The sequence below is a fragment of the Pristiophorus japonicus genome, chromosome 8 (assembly GCF_044704955.1).
Source record: "Pristiophorus japonicus isolate sPriJap1 chromosome 8, sPriJap1.hap1, whole genome shotgun sequence".
Lineage (NCBI taxonomy): Eukaryota > Metazoa > Chordata > Chondrichthyes > Pristiophoridae > Pristiophorus > Pristiophorus japonicus.
The window spans coordinates 241,314,497-241,337,204 of record NC_091984.1 but is presented as its reverse complement, the minus strand read 5'-3'; the positions used below and the strand labels follow the sequence as shown (position 1 = coordinate 241,337,204).

The 22,708-nt window shown below is 48.0% G+C and overlaps 1 protein-coding gene across 2 annotated transcripts in view; it reads right to left on the bottom strand.

The window, feature by feature from the left end:
* The window catches only part of dnah10 (dynein axonemal heavy chain 10), a 397,024-nt gene extending 375,643 nt beyond the window's left edge, over positions 1 to 21,381 (bottom strand). For both annotated transcript variants that reach the window (XM_070888200.1, XM_070888202.1), the window contains exons 1-3: positions 21,250 to 21,381; positions 18,521 to 18,618; positions 2,268 to 2,376 (exon numbers count right to left, since the gene is read on the bottom strand). In XM_070888200.1, the coding sequence (XP_070744301.1) occupies positions 2,268 to 2,376; positions 18,521 to 18,586 (175 nt within the window). In that variant the 5' untranslated portion in view covers positions 18,587 to 18,618; positions 21,250 to 21,381. The remainder of the gene's footprint in view (positions 1 to 2,267; positions 2,377 to 18,520; positions 18,619 to 21,249) is intronic.
* Positions 21,382 to 22,708: the final 1,327 nt, after the last annotated feature.

The following is a 22,708-nucleotide window of genomic DNA, read 5'->3' as shown; positions in this document are numbered from 1 at the left end:
TATTCCAAGTCTGAATTTCAAAAGACGATAATGGCATACCATGTCCAGCAAGCATTGTGTTTGAAATTCTGTGGATGTCTGACAGCTCGATTCAATTATGAATGGGTATGTACATATTTTCATAAGAGTCAGCTGTGGCTCAGTGGGCAACACTCTCGCCTCAGAGTCGGCAGGCTGTGGGTTCGAGACCCACTCCAGAGACTTGAGCCCATAATCCAGGCTGATAGTCCAGTGCAGTACTTAGGGAGCGCTGCAGTGTCAGAGGTGCCATCTTTCGGATGAGAAGTTAAATTCAGGCTGCACCTGCCCTCTCAGGTGGATAGAAACACTACCCTGTCACTACTTCGAAAAACAGCAGGGGAGTTCTCTTCAGTGGCCAACATTTATCCCTTAACAAACATCACAAACAGATTATCTGGTCATTATCTCATTGCTGTTTGTGGAACCTTGCTGTGCGCAAATTGGTTACGGTGTTTCCTACGACAGTGACTTCATTTCAAAAGTACTTAATTGGCTGTGAAGCACTTTGGCACATCCTGTGATTGTGAATGGTGACATTTTGATTTCCTTTATTCCAATCAAACGTCAAAGGGTGTCCGAGGTACATGCCCAAGAGGCAGGGATATGTGTTTATACCTTTATGGGGAATAGCAATGTTCTGCATATTACTGTTAACCTGCTTTGTCTTTGCTACTACTTACCATCTATTTAAAAAAGTCACCTAGCTGAGATGCTCGAGACTCTGCAACCCACAGTGGAGTGAGGGAACATAGGAACAGGAGGAAGCCATTCAGCATCCCAACCCGCTTCTAATATTCAATGAGATCACAACTGATCTGTATTCCTAGCCCCATCCACCCATCTTGACTCCACATCCCTCAATACCTTTGGCTCGCTGAAATCTCAGATTTAAAATTGATGATTGAGCTAGCACCTACTGCTTTTTGTGGGAGAGAGTCCCACACATCGACCGCCCTTTGTGTGAAGAAGTGTTTCCTAACTCCTCTCAATGGCCTGGCCCGGATTTTAAGGTTCCTCTTGTCCTAGCCTCCCCTACCAGCAGAAAAAGAACCCTACTTACCATGTCAATTCCCTATCAATTCCTTTCCGAATCTTAAAAACCGCAATCAAATCACACCATCTTCTATATTCCAGGGAATGCAGCCCTAGTTTATATAATCTCTCTCATAATCTAACCCTTGGAGCCCTGGTAATGTTCTGCTGAATCTGTGCTGTGTTCTCTCCAAGGATAATATATCCTCCCTAAGCTGCAGGGCTCAGAACTGTACAGTGCTCCAGATGTGGTCTAACCAGGGCTTTGTACAGCTGTAGCAAAACCTCATCTCCTTTATATTCTAGCCCCCTAGTTATAAAGGTCAACATTCCATTAGCTTTTTGGATTCTTTTTTATAGTTGACTACTACATTTTAGTGATGTGTGTGCATGGACCCCCCGAAATCCTTTTAGCCCTCCACTGTTCCTAGTTTTTCTCCATTTAAATACTCGGATTGGTCCTTTTTGGTCCCAAATGAATGACCTCTCACTTACCTGCATCGAAATCCATCTGCCAGTTTCGCCCACTCACTTAATCTAGCAATGTCGCCTTGTAATGTTAAGCTTCCATGTCGCCAATCTTTGTGCCATCGGCAAACTTGGATATATGGCTTTCTATTGGGTTATCGAAGTCATTGATAAATATAGCAAATAGTTGAGGCCCTAGCACAGATCCTTGTGGGACACCACTGGTCACTTCCTTCCAATTTGAGTACAGACACATTATCCCCACTCTCTGTCTTCTACCGCCTAACTTAATCTTCTAACCAGGTCAATAATTTGCCTTTAATTCCATGAGCTTTAATTTTAGATAACCTTAGCGAATGTCTTCTGCAAGTTCATAAGGGAAGGGGGAACACACAGCAGACCTGCGTCAGAAATGGCAAAAACAAGGCCAAACAGCTGGAGGGATGCAGAGGTATGATGGGGCAAGGGGTTTTGACCATGGGCAAAGGTTTTTAATTCATTGCACTAGAAGCCAATGGAGATTGATGAGAATAGGGGCAATGGCGATAACATGAAGATGTTTCAATTAAACCAATTGCAAGGATAAGAAATAAAACCCAATATGCCCTAAATAACAATACAATAAATCAAATTATTTGTTAATAACGTTAAGTAACAATTCTGTGATTGTATAGCCGTGTTTAAAGGGGTTCTGTTTGAAACCGGTTTAAGTGCATTACAGTAATATTGTAAGAATATATATCTACCTTTTCTATTCCTGAGAAAATAGAAAGTATCGTAATTCATAAACTCCTGAGGAATATTTTCAAGAGAAACATAAAGCACTACCTGTTCTACTATCTGGGTTATGATTTTCTGAAATAAAGGAAAAGCATGGGTTAGTACAGGTATATTATTGGCACATTAAAAGACACATTTTACACACACTGAGTTTCATGTATTTTAATAAAATGTGCGTGTCAATGAGTATCAGTCTCTAACCAACACACTCCTAGATATACTTCTTACGACTGCATCAGGATTTCAATGACAATGATAATGAAGTACAGATCCTGCTGGATCAATGTACTGCTTGGTGAGCTATTGATCGTACCCAGCGGGAACCTTCCCAGTTCAATGAGTTGGCTCTGGGTTAGCCAATCATAGCCAGGGTGAGGCAGTACTACATTCGGTCTGTGACCCTCGACCAGGGAGGCAGGAGAGCATCAGTATGGGGGAAACGCAAGCTCTGCTGCACACTCCATTCATAAGAACATAAGAAATAGGAGCAGGAGTAGGCCAGACGGCCCCTCGAGCCTGCTCCGCCATTTAATACGATCATGGCTGATCCGATCATAGACTCAGGTCCACTTCCCTGCCTGCTCCCCATAACCCCTTATTCCTTTATCGGTTAAGAAACTGTCTATCTCTGTCTTAAATTTATTCAATGACCCAGCTTCCACAGCTCTCTGAGGCAACAAATTTCACAGATTCACAACCCTCAGAGAGAAGAATTTCCTCCTCATCTCAGTTTTAATTGGGCGGTCCCTTATTCTAAGACAATGCCCCCTAGATCTAGTCTCCCCCATCAGTGGAAACATCCTCTCTGCATCCACCTTGTCGAGCCCCCTCAATCTTATACATTTCAGTTAAGATCACCTCTGAATTCTAATGAGGAGAGGCCCAACCTACTCAACCTTTCCTCATAAGTCAATCCCCTGATCTCAGGAATCAACCTCATGAACCTTCTCTGAACTGCCTCCAAACCAAGTATATCCTTCCTTAAATATGGAGACCAAAACTGTACGCAGTACTCCAGGTGTGGCCTCACCAATACTCTGTATTCAGTCCCAGTCGCAGTTGTGCCAAGGAAGGTGTGGGTTAGAGGCTGCAGCATCTCCATGGGTGAGCAGCAGAATTTTTTTGAAATTTGTTCATGGCATGTGGGTATCGCTGGCAAGGCAGATATTTATTGCCCATCCTTAATTGTCCCTTGAGAAGGTGGTGGTGAGCCGCCTTCTTGAACCGCTGCAGTCCGTGTGGTGAAGGTGCTCCCACAGTGCTGTTAGGGAGGGAGTTCCAGGATTGTGACCCAGCGACGATGAAGGAATGGCGATATAAGTCGGGATGGTGTGTGACTGGGAGGAGAACGTGGAGGTGGTGGTGTTCCCATGGGCCTGCTGCCCTTGTCCTTCGAGATGGTAGAGGCCGTGGGTTTGGGAGATGCTGCCGAAGAAGCCTTGGCGAGTTGCTGCAGAGCATCTTGTAGATGGTACACACTGCAGCCACGGTGCGCCAGTGGTGGAGGGAGTGAATGTTGAAGGTGGTGGATGGGGGGCCGATCAAGCGGCTGCTTTGTCCTGGATGGTGTCGAGCTGCTTGAGTGCTGTTGGAGCTGCACTCATCCAGGCAAGTGGGGAGTATTCCATCATACTCCTGACTTGTGCCTTGTAGATGGTGGAAAGGCTTTGGGGAGTCAGGAGGTAAGACATTCGTCGTAGAATACCCAGCCTCTGACCTGCTCTTGTAGCCACAGTATTTATGTGGCTGGTCCAGTTAAGTTTCTGGTCAATAGTGACCCCCAGGATGTTGATGATGGGGGATTCGGCGATGGTAATGTCATTGAATGTCAAGGGGCAGTAATTGGCTGGATTGGATTTATCCTGCTTTTTGTAGACATACCTGGGCAGTTTCCACATTGTCGGGTAGATGCCGGTGTTGTAACTGTACTGGAACAGCTGGGCTAGAGGTGCAGCTAGTTCTGGAGCACAAGTCTTCAGCACGACAGCCGGGCTGTTGTCGGGGCCCAGGGCCTTTGCTGTATCCAGTGCGCTCAGCCGCTTCTTGATATCACGTGGAGTGAATTGAATTGGCTGAAGACTGGCTTCTGTGATGGTGGGGACATCAGGAGGAGGCCGATATGGATCATCCACTCGGCACTTCTGGCCGAAGTTGGCTGCAGATGCTTCAGCCTTGTCTTTTGCATTCGTGTGCTGTGCTCCACCATCATTGAGGACGGGAATATTCATGGAGCCTCCTCCTCCTGTTAGTTGTTTAATTGTCCGCCACCATTCCCGACCGGATGTGGCAGGACTGCAGAGCTTTGATCTGATCCGTCGATTGTGGGATCGCTTAGCCCTGTCTATAGCGTGCTGCTTCCGCTGTTTAGCATGCGTGTAGTCCGGTGTTGCAGCTTCCCCAGGTTGGCACCTCATTTTTAGGTACGCCTGGTGCTGCTCCTGACATGTTCCTCTGCACTCCTCACACCAGGGTTGGTCCTGTGGCTTGATGATAATGGTAGAGTGAGGGATACACCAGGCCATGAGGTTGGATTTGTTGTGTATCTGTAAAGCATGCACTCCCATGTTTCGCCACCAGGGAGCTCATCCCCTGAAGTCACAAGGGATCCCAGCATCCCTTGGGAGCACTGTATATAAGCCGGCCCCTAAGGCCTATTCCTCACTCTGGAGTGTCTTATTAAAGACTGAGGTCACTGTTACTTTAACCTCCCTGTGTGCAGCCTCATCTGTGTTAAGAACACAATAACTGGCGACGAGAATACGAATCCAACGCAAAGATGCAGCAAATTGTGGGCATCCTGGAGAAGTTCTCGAAGGGTGAGGACTGGGAAGCCTATGTCGAACAGTTAGACCAGTACTTTGTGGCCAATGAGTTGGACGGAGAAGGAAGCGCTGCAAAAAGGAGAGCGGTCCTCCTTACGGTCTGCGGGGCACCGACCTACAGCCTCATGAAGAATCTTCTGGCTCCGGTGAAACCCACAGATAAGTCGTATGAGGAGCTGTGTACACTGGTTTGGGAGCATCTGAACCCGACAGAGAGCGTGCTGATGGCGAGGTATCGGTTCTACACATGCCAGCGATCTAAAAGTCAGGAAGTGGTGAGCTAAGGCGACTTGCAGGACAATGTGAGTTTGATGGCTACCTGGAGCAAATGCTCAGAGATATTTTTTGGACTGGGCAGTGGCCACGAGACCATCCTACGAAAACTTTTGACTGTAGAGACACCGACCCTCAGTAAAGCCATTGCGATAGCACAGGCGTTTATGTCCACCAGTGATAACACCAAACAAATCTCTCAGCACTCAAGTGCTAGCAATGTTCATAAATTAACTGGAACTGTGTTTGCGAGCAGAAATGTACAGGGCAGAAACCACGAGACTGCAACTGCCAGCAGGCCTCAGATGACTCAAGAGTTCGCAACAAAGGATGAATGCAAGGCAATTGACACCTTGTTGGCGTTGTGGAGGTTTCCATTCAGCCTATTCATGCCACTTCAAAGGGTATGTTTGCAAGAGCTGTGGAACAATGGGACACCTCCAACGAGCTTGCAGACGAGCTGTAAGCTCTGCAAAACCTGCTAACCACCACGTGGCAGAGAAAGATCGGTCCATGGTGGATCAAAGCAATTTCGAGCCTCAGAGAGAGGAGGCAGATGCTGAAGGACACAGGGTGCACACATTTTTGACGAAATGTCCACCTATAATGCTAAACGTAAAATTGAATGGCTTATCAATAGCCATGGAACTGGACACTGGTGCTAGCCAATCCATCATGAGTAAAAAGATGTTTGAGAGACTGGTGCAGCAAGGCACTCAGACCAGCCCTGAGCCCCATCCACATGAAACTGAGAACGTACACCAAAGAGCTTATCACTGTCCTGGGCAGCGCCGTGGTCAAGGTCACCTACGAGGGCACAGTGCACGAACTGCCACTCTGGATTGTCCCGGGCGATGGCCCACATTGCTTGGAAGGAGCTGGCTGGGCAAAATCCGCTGGAACTGGGATGCCATCCGAGTGCTATCACATGTCGATGAGGCCTCATGTACCCAGGTTCTTAACAAATTTCCTTCCCTTTTTGAGCCAGGCATTGGAAACTTTTCTGGGGCGAAGGTGCAGATCCACTTGGTCCCAGAGGCACGACCCATTCACCACAAGGCGCGAGCGGTACCTCACATGATGAGGGAGTGGAAATCGAGCTGGACAGGCTACAACGCGAGGGCATCATCTCCCCAGTGGAATTCAGCAAGTGGGCCAGCCCGATTGTTCCAGTACTCAAAAGTGATGGCACGGTCAGGATTTGCGGCGATTATAAAGTAACTATTAATCGTTTCTCGCTACAGGACCAATACCTGCTACCTCAGGCAGACGATCTATTTGCGACGCTGGCAGGAGGCAAGACGTTCACCAAGCTCGAGCTGACTTCAGCCCACATGACGCAGGAGCTGGAGGAGTCTTCGAAGGGCCTCACCTGCATCAGCACGCACAAGGGACTGTACATCTACAACAGATGCCCGTTTGGAATTCGGTCGGCTGCAGCGATCTTCCAGAGAAACATGGATAGCCTACTCAAGTCGGTACCACGCACAGTGGTTTTTCAGGACGACATATTGGTCACGGGTCGGGACACCGTCGAGCACCTATAAAACCTGGAGGAGGTCCTCCAGCGACTGGATGGCATAGGGCTGCAGCTGAAGAGGTCGAAATGCGTCTTCTTGGCAACAGAAGTGGAGTTTTTGGGGAGAAAGATCGCAGCGGATGGCATTCGGCCCACAGACGCCAAGACAGAGGCTATCAGGAACGCACCCAGGCCACAGAGCGTCACGGAGCTGCGGTCGTTCCTGGGACTCCACAACTATTTTGGTAACTTCCTACCGGGGTTAAGCACCCTTTTCGAGCCCCTACAGGTGTTATTGCGTAAAGGTGAAAACTGGGTATGGGGAAAAAAACCAAGTAATTGCTTTTGAGAAAGTCAGAAACATTTTATGCTCCAACAAGCTGCTTGTATTGTATAACCCGTGTAAAAGACTTGTGCTAGCATGTGATGCGTCGTCGTACTGAGTCGGGTTTTTTCCCCATACCCAGTTCTCACCTTTGCGCAATAACACATGTAGGGGCTCTAAGAGAGTGCTTAACCCCGGTAGGAAGTTACCAAAATAGTTGAGGAGTCCCAGGAACGACCGCAGCTCCATGACGTTCTGTGGCCTGGGCGCGTTCCTGATAGCCTCTGTCTTGGCGTCTGTGGGTCGAATGCCATCCGCTGCGATCTTTCTCCCCAAAAACTCCACTTCTGTTGCCATGAAGACGCATTTCGACCTCTTCAGCTTATCCAGTCACTGGAGGACCTCCTCCAGGTTTTGTATTACAACAAGCTAACGTTGCGGGGAAGTTGCAACCTGTCGTCTATGTTTCCAGGACTTGTCCAAGGCCGAGAGGGCCTACAGCATGATTGAGAAAGCGACATTAGCATATGTGTTCGGGGTAAAGAAAATGCATCAGTACCTGTTTGGCCTCAAATTTGAGCTGGAAACCGATCACAAGCCCCTCATATCCCTGTTCGCTGAAAACAAGGGGATAAATACTAATGCCTCAGCCCACATACAAAGGTGGGCAGTCACGCTATCAGCGTATAACTATACCATCCTCCACAGGCCAGGCACCGAGAACTGTGCGGATGCTCTCAGTCGGCTACCATTGCCCACCACGGGGGTGGAAATGGTGCAGCCTGCAAACTTGTTGATGGTGGCGCAGCCCGCAGACTTGTTGATGGTCATGGAAGCGTTTGAAAATGATAAATCACCTGTCACGGCCCGACAGATTAGGACTTGGACCAGCCAAGATCCTCTGCTATCCCTAGTAAAAAACTGTGTACTGCATGGGAGCTAATCAAGCCGTTCAAAGGGCGAAAGGACGAGCTGTCCATTCAGGCAGACTGCCTGTTGTGGGGTAACCGCGTAGTGCTACCAAGGGCAGGGAAACGTTCATCTCGGATCTCCACAGCACACACCCGGGTATAGTAATGATGAAAGCGATAGCCAGCTCCCACGTGTGGTGGCCCGGTATCGACTCGGACTTAGAGTCCTGTGTACGGCAATGCAGCGTGCGTGCTCAATTGAGCAACGCGCCCAGAGAGGCACCACTAAGTTTGTGGTCCTGGCCCTCCAGACCATGGTCGAGGATCCACGTCGACTATGCAGGCCCATTTCTCGGTAAAATGTTCGTGGTGGTGGTGGATGCTTTTTCAAAATGGATTGAATGTGAAATAATGTCGGGAAGCACCGCCACTGCCACCATTGAAAGCCTGAGGGCCATGTTTGCCACCCATGGCCTGCCTGACATACTGGTCAGTGACAATGGGCCATGTTTCACCAGTGCCGGATTTAAAGAATTCATGACCCACAATGGGATCAAACATGTCACCTCGGCCCCGTTTAAACCAGCCTCCAATGGGCAGGCAGAACGGGCAGTATAAACCATCAAACAGAGCCTTAAACAAGTCACAGAAGGCTCACTCCAAACCCAACTGTCCTGAGTACTGCTCAGATACCGCACGAGACCCCACTCGCTCACAGGGGTGCCCCTGGCTGAGCTACTCATGCAAAGGACACTTAAAACCAAACTCTCGCTGGTTCACCCCAACCTGCATGATCAGATAGAGAGCAGGCGGCAGCAACAAAATGTAAACGATAGTTCCGCCACAGTGTCACGGGAAATTTATCAAAGTGACCCTGTGTCTGTGCTAATCTATGGACATGGTCCCAAGTGGATCGCGGGCACGGTGATAGCTAAAGAAGGGAGTAGGGTGTTTGTAGTCAAAGTAAACAATGGACAAATTTGCAGAAAGCACCTGGACCAAACTAGGCTGCGGATCACAGGTTGCCCTGAACAACCCACAGCACACACCACCTTTTTCAAGCCCACAACACACACCCAAAGGATCAACAACACCACCCCGGACCAGGAAATCGAACCCATCACGCCCAACAGCCCAGCAAGGCCAGGCTCACCCAGCAGCCCTGCAGGGCCAACAACACGCCAGCCCAGCGAGGGCACAGCCAACACACCAGAACAGACATTTGTACCGAGGCGGTCCACCAGGGAAAGAAAGGCTCCCGACCGCCTCACCTTGTAAATAGTTTTCACTTTGACTTTGCAGCGGGAGTGATGTTGTGTATCTGTAAAGCATGCACTCCCATGTTCCGCCACCAGGGAGTGAATCCCCTGAAGTCCCAAGGGATCCCAGCATCCCTTGGGAGCACTGTATATAAGCCGGCCCCTATGGCCTGTTCCTCACTCTGAGGTCACTGTTACTTTAACCTCCCTGTGTGCAGTCTCATCTGTGTTAGGAACACAATAAGACTGTGGTGGAATACAATTCTGCTGATGATGATGGCCCACAGCATATTATGGTTGCCCAGTTTTGAGATGCTAGATCTGATCTGATCTGAATCTATCCCATTTAGCACGGTGGGAGTGCCACACAACACGATGGAGGGTGTCCTCAGTGTGAAGACGGGATTTTTTCTCCACAATGACTGTGTGCTGCTCACTGCTACAATGCTGTCATGGACAGATGCATCTGTGACAGGTAGGTTGGGGAGGACGAGGTCAAGTAGTTTGGTTCTCTCATCATCTGTCGCCGGCCCAGTCTGGCAGCTATGTGCTTCAGTACTTGGCCAGCTCGGTCAGTAGCTTTTATCCCTTGCTACTCTCAGTATTTCTCCAGTGACTTGAGGTGTCTACTGTACATGGTCCATGTCTCTGAGCCATACAGGAGGGTGGGTATCACTGTAGCCCTGTAGACCATGAGCTTGGTGCCAGATTTGAGGCCCTGATCTTTGAACACTCTCTTCCTCAGGCAACCGAAGGCTGTGCTGGCACACTGGAGGCGGTGTTGAACCTCGTCGGTGATATCTGTCCTTGCTGATAATAGGCTCCCGAGATATTGAAAGTGGTCCACGTTGTCCAGGGCCGCGTCGTGGATCTTGATGACTGGGGGGACAGTGCTATGTGGCGGGGTCAGGTTGGTGGAGGACCTTTGTCTTACGGATGTTTAGTGCGGTCAGTACTTCGGTGCTGGGGATGTTGGCCTGATTGAGAACACTGATGTTGGTGCGTCTGTCCTCCCAGGGGTAAGGCCTATGCTTTCATACGCCTCGGTGAAGATGCTGACGATGACTTGACGTTCAGCCTCTGAATGTGCTCAGACGCAGGCATCGTCCGCGTACTGCAGCTCGACAACAGAGGATGGGACGGTCTTGGATCTGGCCTGGAGGCGACGAAGGTTGAACAGGTTCCCACTGGTTCTATAGTTTAGTTCCACTCCAGCGGGGAGCTTGTTAAGTGCCAGGTGGAGCATTGCAGCGAGGAAGATCGAGAAAAGGACTGGCGTGAATACGCAGCCCTGCTTGACCCTGGTCTGGACATTGATTGGGTCTGTGGTGGATGCCTCCGCAAGATCCTACAAATCCCCTGGGAGGACAGAAGCACCAACATCAGTGTTCTCAATCAGGCCAACATCCCCAGCATTGAAGCACTGACCACACTCGACCAGCTCCACTGGGCGGGCCACATTGTTCGCATGCCTGACACGAGACTCCCAAAGCAAGCGCTCTACTTGGAACTCCTACACAGCAAGCGAGCCCCGGTGGGCAGAGGAAATGTTTTAAGGACACCCTCAAAGCCTCCCTGATAAAGTGCAACACCCCCACTGACACCTGGGACTCCCTGGCCAAAGACCGCCCTAAGTGGAGGAAGAGCATCTGGGAGGGCACTGAGCACCTCGAGTCTCGTCGCCGGGAGCATGCAGATACCAAGCGCAGGCAGCGGAAGGAGCGTGCGGCAAACCAGACTCCCCACTCACCCTTTCCTTCAACCACTGTCTGTCCCACCTGTGACAGAGACTGTAATTCCCGTATTGGACTGTTCAGTCACCTGAGTGGAAGCATGCCTTCCTCGATTTCGAGGGACTGCCTATGATGATGATGATGACTCTCAGTGCTTCTTCCAAGTAGTGTTCAACTTTTCTTGCTTTAAATTAAGGGCCTTAAATTAGGGGCTGGGATTAAAAACTAAATCTAATTAATGAAATACATTATAGATTGCAGAGCAGGCAATGTGTCACTGCTGCAACATGGACAACATTGAGGTCCACAGCGACCACATCTGCAGCAAGTGTCTGCAGCTCGAGGGACTTCGGCTCCTCGCTGATGAGCTGAAATCCAAGCTGCAGACACTGCGACACATAAGGGAGGGGGAGAGTTACCTGGACGTCGCGATCCAGGAACCCGTCAGACCAATTAGATTAATTAATTCAAGTCCGATTCGTGGTCAGGGACAGGAGGGTGTGACTACGAGTGAGGAAGGTATGGGGATCCAGGATGTAGTGATGGAGGAGCCTCAGCCTTTGCTCTTGTCCAACAGGTTCAAGGCTCTTACTCCCCGTGTGGACGAGAGCAGGGACTGCAGGGAGGATGATCAAACTGACCACAGCACCGTGGTACAGGAGGCCATTCAACTGGGGGAGTAAAAAGAAACATTATAGTGGTAGGGGACAGTATAGTTAGGGGGATAGATTCTGTTCTCTGCAGCCAAGAGCATGAGTCCCAAAGGCTGTGTTGCCTGCCCGGTGCCAGGATTAAGGATATCTCCTCTGGGCTGGGATGAAGATCCAGTTGTCGTGGTCCACGTGGGTACCAACAACAGAGATAGAACAAAGAAAGAGGTTCTGCTGAGGGAGTGTGAGCAGCTTGGGGCCAAATTAAAAAGCAGAACCACAAAGCTAATAATCTCTAGATTACTAGCTGAGCCACGAGCAAATTTGCATAAGGTAAATAAGATCAAAGATTAAACACGTGGCTCAAAGACTGGTGTGAGAGAAATGGGTTTTGGTTCCTGGGGCACTGGCACCAGTACTGGGGTAAGGAGCTGTTCTGTTGGGACGGGCTGCACTTAGACCGCGCTGGGACTAGGGGCTTGGCGAATCGAATAACTAGGGCTGTAGAGAGGGCTTTAAACTATATACTAGGGGGGAGAGTTCAGGTGAGCGGAAATTTAAAAAGTCAAAGAATAAGGAGAAGGCGATAGAGCAGGGTAGCACTGGGGGAAATGAAAACCAGATCGTGACAGGAAGGGACAGAATGTATAAACATAAACGTCGATCAGAAAGTGGGGTATAAGCTGGAAAAAATGGTAAAAAATCATTTAAAAGCTCTTTATCTGAATGCACGTAGCATTCGTAACAAAATAGATGAGTTGGCGGCACAAATAGATACAAATGACTATGATCTGATGACCATTACAGAGACGTGGTTGCAAGGTGACCAGGGCTGGGAACTAAATATTCAAGGTATTTGACAATTCGGAAGGACAGACAAAAGGAAAAGGAGGTGGGGTAGCTGTGTTAATAAAGAATGGTCAGTGCATTAGTGAGAAACGATATTGGCTCAGAAGATCAAGATGTTGGATCAGTTTGGGTGGAGATAAGGAATAATAAGGGGGAAAGATCGCTGGTGGGTGCAGTCTATAGGCCCCCTAACAGTAGCTACACTGTTGGACGGAGTATAAATCAAGAAATAATGGAGGCTTGTAAAAAAGGAATGGCAATAATCATGGGCGATTTTAACCTTCACATTGATTCGACAAAGCAAATTGGCCAGGGTAGCCTTGAGAAAGAGTTCATAGAGTGTATTCAGGATAGTTTACTTGAGCAGTATGTAACAGAACCAACCAGCCATCTCAGAGCTGGTACTGTGTAATGAGACAGGATTAATAAACAATCTCCTAGTAAAGGATCCGCTAGGAATGAGTGACCATAACATGGTTGAATTTCAAATTCAATTGGAGGGTGAGAAAGTTGGATCTCAAACCAGTGTCCTAAGCTTAAATAAAGGAGACTACAAAGGTATGAAGGCAGAGTTGGCTAAAGTGGTCTGGGAAAATAGATTTAAGTGTGGGACGGTTGATGAGCAGTGGCAGACACTTAAGGAGATATTTCATAACTCGCAACAAAAATATATCCCAATGAGAAGGAAAGACTGTAAGAGAAGGGATAACCATCTGTGGCTAACTAAGGAAATAAGGGATGGTATCAAATTGAAAACAAGGGCATACAATGTGGCCAAGATTAGTGGGAGGCCAGAGCATTGGGAAACTTTTAAAAGCCAGCAAAGAACAACTAAAAAAATAATAAAGAGAGAGAAGATAGATTATGAAACTAAACTAGCACAAAATATAAAAACAGATAGTAAGAGTTTCTACAGGTACATAAAAAGGAAAAGAGTGGCTAAAGTAAATGTAGGTCCCCTGGAGGATGAGATTGGGGAATTAATAATGGGGAACAGGGAAATGGCAGAGATTTTGAACAAATATTTTGTATCGGTCTTCACGGTAGAAAACACTAAAAACATCCCAATAGTGGATAATCAAAGGACCATAGGGAAGGAGGAACTTAATAAAATCACTATCACTAAAGAAGTAGTACTTGGTAAAATAATGGGACTAAGGGCGGACAAGTCTCCTGGACCTGATGGCTTACATGCTAGAGTCTCAAAAAGATGTGGCTGCCAAAATTTCCTGGATTCTGGGGAAGTCCCAGCGGATTGGAAAACCGCAAATGTAATGACCCTATTTATAAAAGGAGGCACACAGAAAGTAGGAAGCTATCGACCAGTTAGCTTAACATCTGTCGTTGGGAAAACGCTGGAGTCCATTATTAAGGAAGCAGTAGCAGAACATTTGGAAAAGCATAATTCAATCAAGCAGAGTCAGCATGGTTTTAATTTGACAAATTTGCCGGAGTTCTTTGAGGATACAATGAGCAGGGTGGATAAGGGGGAACCAGTGGACGTGATGTATTTGGATTCCAGAAGGCATTCAAAAAGGTTACTGTACAAGATAAAAGCTCACGGGGTTGGGGGTAATATATTAGCATGGATAGAGGATTGGCTAACAACAGAAAACAGAGAGTCGGGATAAATGGGTCATTTTCCAGTTGGCAAACAGCAACTAGTGGGGTGCCGTAGGGATCGGTGCTGGGGCCTCAACTATTTACAATTTATATTAATGACTTGGATGAAGGGACCGAGTGTAATGTAGCCAAGTTTGCTGATGATACAAAGATGGATGGGAAAGCAAATTGTGAGGAGGATACAAAAAATCTGCAAAGGGATAGAGACAGGCTAAGTGAGTGGGCAAACATTTGTCAGATGGAGTATAATATGGGAAAATGTGAGGTTATCCTATTTTTTTCTGCCAAAGTGGATAGCAAATTATAATTTAAATGGAGAAAAATTGCAAAGTGCTGCAGTACAGAGAGACCTGGGGGTCCTTGTGCATGAAACATAAAATGTTAGTATGCAGGTACAGCAAGTAATCAGGAAGGCAAATGGAATGTTGGCCTTTATTGCAAGGGGGATAGAGTATAAAAGCAGAGAAGTCCTGCTACAACTGTACAGGGTATTGGTGAGGCCACACCTGGAGTACTGCGTACAGTTTTGGTCTCCATATTTAAGGAAGGATATACTTGCATTGGAGGCTGTTCAGAGAAGGTTCACGAGGTTGATTCCGGAGATGAGGGGGTTGACTTATGAAGATATGTTGAGCAGATAGGACCTATGCTCATTGTTCAGAAGAATGAGAGATGATCTTATCGAAACATATAAGATAGAGGGGACTCGTCAAGGTGGATGCAGAGAGGATATTTCCACTCATAGGGGAAACTAAAACTAGGGGACATAGTCTCAGGGGCCACCCATTTAAAACTGAGATGAGGAGAAATTTCTTCTCTCAGAGGGTTGTAAATCTGTGGAATTCTCTGCCCCAGAGAGCTGAGGAGGCTGGGTCATTGAATATATTTAAGGTGAAGATACAGATTTTTGAGCGATGAGGGAATAAAGGGTTATGGGGAGCGGGCAGGGAAGTGGAGTTGAGTCCATGATCAGATCAGCCATGATCGTATTAAATGGCGGAGCAGGCTCGAGAGGCCAAATGGCCGACTCCTGCTCCTATTTCTTATGTTCTTATGTTCAACATGGAGGAGTGCTGATCCATCAGTTGAGGGTGGGCAGTAGGTGGTAATCAGCAGGAGGTTTCCTTGCCCATACTTGACCTGAAGCCATAAGACTTCATGGGGACCGGAGTCAATGTTGAGGACTCCCAGGGCCACTCCCTCCAGACTGTACACCACTGTGCCACCACCCCTGGTGGGTCTGTCCTGCTGGTGAGACAGGACATACCTAGGGATGGTGATGGAGGAGTCTGGGACATTGGCTGAAAGGTATGATTCTGTGAGTATTACTGTGTCAGGCTGTTGCTTGACTAGTCTGTGGGCAGTACTCCCTAGTTTTGGCACAAGTTCCCGGATGTTAGTGAGGAGGACATTGCAGGGTCGACTGGGCTATGTGCGCCGTTGTCGTGTCCGTAGCCGGTGCCAAGTAATCCGTCCGGTTTTATTGTTTCTTGTAGCGGTTTTTTTACAACTGAGTGGCTTGCGAGGCCATTTCAGAGAGCAGTTAATAGTCAATCACATTGCTGTGGGTCTGGAGTCACATATAGACCAGACCCCGGGTAAGGGCGGCAGTTAACCAGATGGGATTTTACGACAATCTGATAGTTTCATGATCACCATTACTGACATTAGCTTTTTATTCCAGGTTTCTCCCAATTTTGACACATGTTCCCAGATGTTAGTGACAAGGTCTTTGCAGGGTCGACTGGAGTTTTTTGAGGATATAACTAGCAGAGTGGACAAGGGAGAACCTGTGGATGTGGTGTATTTGGACTTTCAAAAGACTTTTGACAAGGTCCCACACAAGAGATTGGTGTGCAAAATTAAAGCACATGGTATTGGGGGTAATATACTGATGTGGATAGAGAACTGGTTGGCAGACAGGAAGCAGAGAGTCGGGATAAACGGGTCCTTTTCAGAATGACAGGCAGTGACCAGTGGAGTGCCGCAGGGATCAGTGCTGGGACCCCAGCTATTTACAATATACATCAATGATTTAGATGAAGGAATTGAGTGTAATATCTCCAAGTTTGCAGATGACACTAAACTGGGTGGCGGTGTGAGCTGTGAGGAGGATGCTAAGAGGCTGCAGAGTGACTTGGACAGGTTAGGTGAATGGGCAAATGCATGGCAGATGCAGTATAATGTGGATAAATGTGAGGTTATCCACTTTGGGGGCAAAAACACGAAGGCAGAATATTATCTGAATGGCGGCAGATTAGGAAAAGGGGAGGTGCAACGAGACCTGGGTGTTATGGTACATCAGTCATTGAAAGTTGGCATGCAGGTACAGCAGGCGGTGAAGAAGGCAAATGATATGTTGGCCTTCATAGCTAGGGGATTTGAGTATAGGAGCAGGGAGGTCTTACTGCAATTGTACAGGGCCTTGGTGAGGCCTCACCTGGAATATTGTGTTCAGTTTTGGCCTTCTAATCTGAGGAAGGACGTTCTTGCTATTGAGGGAGTGCAGCGAAGGTTCACCAGACTGATTCCCGGGATGGCTGGACTGACATATGAGGAGAGACTGGATCGACTGGGCCTGTATTCACTGGAGTTTAGAAGGATGAAAGGGGATCTCATAGAAACATATAAAATTCTGTCGGGATTGGACAGGTTAGATGCGGGAAGCATGTTCCCGATGTTGGGGAAGTCCAGAGCCAGGGGACAAGTCTAAGGATAAGGGGTAAGCCATTTAGGACTGAGATGAGGAGAAACTTCTTCATTCAGAGAGTTGTTAACCTGTGGAATTCCCTGCCGCAGAGAGTTGTTGATGCCAGTTCATTGGATATATTCAAGAGGGAGTTAGATACGGCCCTTACGGCTAAAGGAATCAAGGGGTATGGAGAGAAAGCAGGAAAGGGGTACTGAGGGAATGATCAGCCATGATCTTATTGAATGGCGGTGCAGGCTCGAAGAGCCGAATGGCCTACTCCTGCACCTATTTTCTATGTTTCGAAGCAGGTGCCGGGTGGTCCGTCCGGTTTTAACTCGTGCTTTCTCAAGTGGCCGGCTAAGGGAGCATTGGCAGAGATCGTGGCATCACAGGCATGGGACCCGTTACACTAAAGAATGAGGATTAGGTTAGTTGGAAATAAAATTATCAATAAAAAGGACTATCATTTTAACTCCAATTTTCAAATGGTCTCACCAGCATCCACCAGAGTACTTATACAGGGACAGGTGAGAACACAATTAAAATTTTACAATCAACATTCCAAGTGAATGCAGTAACTCAGACAGACAAAGCCGGAAATATTCAGCAAGTCAGGTAGCAGCTATAGAGAAACAGAAGTCAGTCAGTCGACTTGAGAAAGGGTCTTGGAACTGAAATATCACCGACTGACTTCTGTTTCTCTCTCCACAGACACTGCCTGATCTGTCGAGTACTTCCGGCATTTTCTGGTTTTGTTTTCAGATTTCCGGCACCGCGGTATTTTGTTTTTGTTCTGAATGACTATACGGGGGCTTTACAGTGTTCGTCTGGTCACAGTACCAGTACTGGTTCCTTGTCACATCAGCGTTCTAGTTCAGGCCAACATCCCCAGCATCGAAGCACTGACCACACTCCACCAGCTCCGTTGGGTGGGCCACATTGTTCGCATGCCTGACACAAGACTCCCAAAGCAAGCGCTTTACTCGGAACTCTTACACGGCAAGCGAGCCCCAGGTGGGCAGAGGAAACGTTTCAAGGACACCCTCAAAGCCTCACTGATAAAGTGCAACATCTCCACTGATACCTGGGAATCCCTGGGCAAAAACCGCCTTAAGTGGAGGAAGAGCATCTGGGAGGGCGCCGAGCACCTCGAGTCTCATCGCCAAGAGCATGCAGAAAGCAAGCGCAGGCAGCGGAAGGAGCGTGCGGCAAACCAGACTCCCCACCCACCCTTTCCTTCAACCACTGTCTGTCCCACCTGTGACAGAGACTGTAATTCCCGTATTGGACTGTTCAGTCACCTGAGAACTCACTGAGTGGAAGCAAGTCTTCCTCGATTTCGAGGGACTGCCCATGATGAAGATGACTGGTTCCACATTCAGGTTTAAAGAATGCTTGGAAACTAAAACAGGGAAAACATGTGAGACAGTAAATGCCTGTCTAAAAGACCCATGATAAAAATGGCCACCTCTTGCTGCCTGTCTGCAGCAACGTACATTATAGTAGCAAAAGCTTGCGGCATTGAACAATATTGTCAATTATAACAGTAACGTCAGTACTTACTGTTTTCAGGCCTCTTGACTTTTCTCCTACATCACTCTGGCTTGGTTGTGATACTGCAGACTCCATAGCGGTCAATGAGAGTTTCTGGCTACTGACGGCTACAGACGGAAGCACAGATTGGAAGTATTGATCAGCCTCGTTTTGCTCCTTCTCCAAATAAGTAAATTGTGCATGAAAGTTGTCGGAAAAATACACGGCCAATTCTAATATCAAATTCTTCCCAACTTCTTTCGTGAAACAAGACAACAGCTGAGGACTGCGATGCAAGTGGGGATATGTTTTAGTTTTTGCTCAGTGCCTTTAATTGTGAGCGATGGGTTGGTGTGCGCGTACGTTAGCAGTCTGCCTCCACGTGCCCCGACATAGATTGGTGGACCTCACACAGCAAGCTCCTCATTCCAGCCACGTCAAAGCACACCACAATCTGAGTGGGAGCCGGAAGGTTTCTGCTGGCACAGGGAGAGTCAGACTGGTCTGCCTTTGCTCGATTTGGTAGCTGGTGCCAACGCAGCAACGGTGCTAGAGAAAGAAAGACTTGCATTTATATAGCGCCGTTCACCATCACTGGACGTCCCAAAGCGCTTTACAGCCAATGAAGTACTTTTGGAGTGTAGTCATTGTTGTAATGTGAGAAACGCGGCAGTCAACTTGCGCACAGCAAGCTCCCACAAACAGCAATGTGATAATGACCAATGTTATGTTGATTGAGAGATAAATATTGGCCCCAGGACACCGGGGATAATTCCCTGCTCTTCTTCAAAATAGTGCCATGTGATCTTTTACATCCACCTGAGAGAGCAGACGGGGCCTCGGTTTAACGTCTCATCTGAAAAACGGCACCTCCGACAGTGCGGCGCTCCCTCAGCACTGCACTGGAGTGTCAGCCTAGAGTTATGTGCTCGAGTCTCTGGAGTGGGACTTGAACCCACAACCTTCTGGCTCAGAGGCGAGTGTGCTGCCCACTGAGCCACAGCTGACACATTGAGAAATGGTTGAAATGAAAAAGCCTGTGAAATGGTTGCAGCCCTTGACTGCGAACACTGTATACACTTACACATTGGACACCTCCCCTATTAATCATCCAGGTCACTGCCCATGGCTCACCAAACAGCAGTAAGCACCCAGTTTTAAATCTGCATTGCTCTATCCAGTTATAGATTTTCTTGGAATGGGTCATTCCCAAAACATTCCAATCCACTCCTCTCTGAAAGAAGTTGCTGCTCGACACCACAACACTGGGACACAACTTGCATCAAAGAAACATCCCAAAGACAACAGCAGCCTGTACATAACAGAGCAGAGGGGTCAACAACCAGGGGCCATACATTTAAAGTAATTGGGGGGGATGTTTAGAGGGGATTTGAGGGGAAATGATTTCACCCAGAGGGTGGTGGGGGTCTGGAACTCACGGCCTGAAAGGGTGGTAGAGGCAGAAACCCTCACCACATTTAAAAAGTACCTGGATGTGCACCTGAAGCGCTGTAACCTACAGGGCTATGAACCGAGAGCGGGAAAGTGGGATTAGGCTGGGTAGCTCTTTGTCGGCCGGCACGGACACGATGGGTTGAATGGCCTCCTTCTGTGCTGTAAATTTCAATGGTTCTTTAATAAAGAACATAAGAACATACGAATTAGGAGCAGGAGCAGACCATATGGCCCTTTGAGCCTGCTCCGCTATTCAGTAAGATCATGGCTGATCTTTGACCTCAGCCGTGGCTCAGTGGGCAGCATTCTCGCCTGAGTCAGAAGGTTGTGGGTTCAAGTCCCACACCAGGGACACGAGCACAAAAATCTAAGCTGACACTCCAACGCAGTACTGAGGAAGTGTTGCACTGTCGGAGGTGCCATCTTTCAGATGAGACGTTAAACCGAGGCCCTGTCTGCTCTCTCAGGTGGATGTAAAAGATTCTATGGCACTATTTTGAAGAAGAGCAGGGGAATTCTCCCCGATGTGCTGGCCAATATTTATCCCTCAATCAACATCACTAAGAAACAGATTGTGTGGTCATTATCACATTGCTGTGTGTGGGATCTTGCTGTGCAATTGGCTGCCCTGTTTCCCACATTACAACAGTGACTACACTCCAAAAGTACGTCATTGGCTGTAATGTGCTTTGGGACGTCCTGAGGTTGTGAAAGACGCTATATAAATGTACGTCTTTCTTTCTCAACTCCACTTTCCCGCCCAATCCCCATATCCCTTGATTCCCCCAGAGTCCAAAAATCTATTGATCTCAGCCTTGCATATACTCAATGACTGCCCTCTGGGGCAGAGAATTCCAAAAATTCACCACCCTCTGAGTGAAGAAATTCCCCCTTGTCTCAGTCTTAAATGGCCGACCCCTTAGAATCATAGAGTGATAGAATGATTACAACACAGGAGGCCATTCGGCCCGTCGAGCCCGTGCCGATTCTCAGCCAGTCCCACTCTCCCGCCCTTTCCCCGTAGCCCTGCAAATTCTTTTCCTTTCGATACTTGTCCAACACCCTTTTGAAAGATAGGATTGAGTCTGCCTCCACACCCTTTCAGGCCGTGCACTCTATCCTGAGACTATGCCCCCGAGTGCTGACCTCCCCAGCCAGCTACTCGTCAGCAGGTCCAGTGGCAGCTCCATCGGAAGCGCACGCAGCTGGTGCGGGAGGTTAATCCTTTCCCGTCTCCACTCTACAACATTCTGCAATCTGACTGTGAAGACAGAGTGAACTACAGCCCTCCTTACACAACCTACCACTTTTTTCTGCCTCTCTTGCAATTTGCAAGTCCGATTTTGACTTCTCATCGATTTCAGCATCTTCATCGTTTGAAGGCTCAACTGTCTCTTCAGGTTCTTTGTGAAGAATAGCAGAAGAGTGCTGTGAGAATTCTGCAACAAGATAAGCCCCAAGATAAACATGGAAGATTGGTAAAAACTCTTCTAGTTTCTGGCACTGGTGCACAGTTTTGGTCTCCTTATTTAAGGAAGGATATACTTGCATTGGAGGCAGTTCAGAGAAGGTTCATGAGGTTGATTCCTGAGATGAAGGGGTTGACTTATGAAGATAGGTCGAGCAGGTTGGGCCTATACTCATTGGAGTTTAGAAGAATGAGATGTGATCTTATTGAAACGTAATAAGATTGAGGGGACTTGACAGGATAGATGCAGAGAGGCTGTTTCCCCTCGTGGGGAATCTAGAACTAGGGGGGCATAGTTTCAGAATAAGGGGTCGCCCATTTAAAACGGAAATGAGGAGGAATTTCTTCTCTCTGAGGGTGGTGAATCTGTGGAATTCTCTGCCCCAGAGAGCTGTGGAGACTGGGTCATTGAATATATTTAAGGTGGAGATAGACAGATTTTTGAGTGATAAGAGAGTGAAAGGTTATGGGGAGTGGGCAGGGAAGTGGAGTTGCGGCCAAGATCAGATCAGCCATGGTCGTATTAAATAGCAGAGCAGGCTCGAGGGCTGTATGCTCTTATTTCTTATGTTCTTATGATAGGTGTTATGAGAAAAGATAATGCTTATCCCACGATAGAGCGGGACAGAACATTGCACGGTGATCAGCTGTGTTCCTCCCACGCACTCAGTAAAAACTGGTTGCAAACAGATGCTGCCAATGGACTCGAGACTGCACCCGCTGAAAAGAAAGAGGAAGGGGGCACATGTAAATATGTTTCCTCTGTTGATGGCGCTGTGGCAACCATTCAGTTGTGAAGATAATTGCAATGGCGGTAAAATACTCAGCTGTGTTTTCATTACTTCGACATGCCAGTTATATGGCAGGGGTATGTGTCAGAAGCAAGTAACAGGGTACTCTCTTCATGGAAAAGCATTCGGCAAGCCTCTTTTGTTGTGTGTGTGTATGTGTTGAGGTGGGGGGGGTTTAAGAGACAGGTGTCAATGCTGTCTGGACCATTGTCAAGAACTATTGGGCATTCCGTTCCAATTTATGCCATCTCAGCATGTATGCACTTGGACAAATATGAGCTGATCAGAGAGAGCCAGCATGGAGTACCAGGTGTCTCTCTCAGTCTGTCTGTCCCAGGGTTAGGGTTTGGGTTATGGGGTCTCTGTGCTGGCTGTCTCTCTCTCTCTCTGTCTGTCCTGGGGTTTGGGTCTGAGTGTTCGGCTTTGGGTTTGGGGCTGTGAAGGTTTGGGTGCCTTTTGGGGGGGGGGGGGGGTGAAGTGAGGTTGGGCATTTGGGGGGGGGGG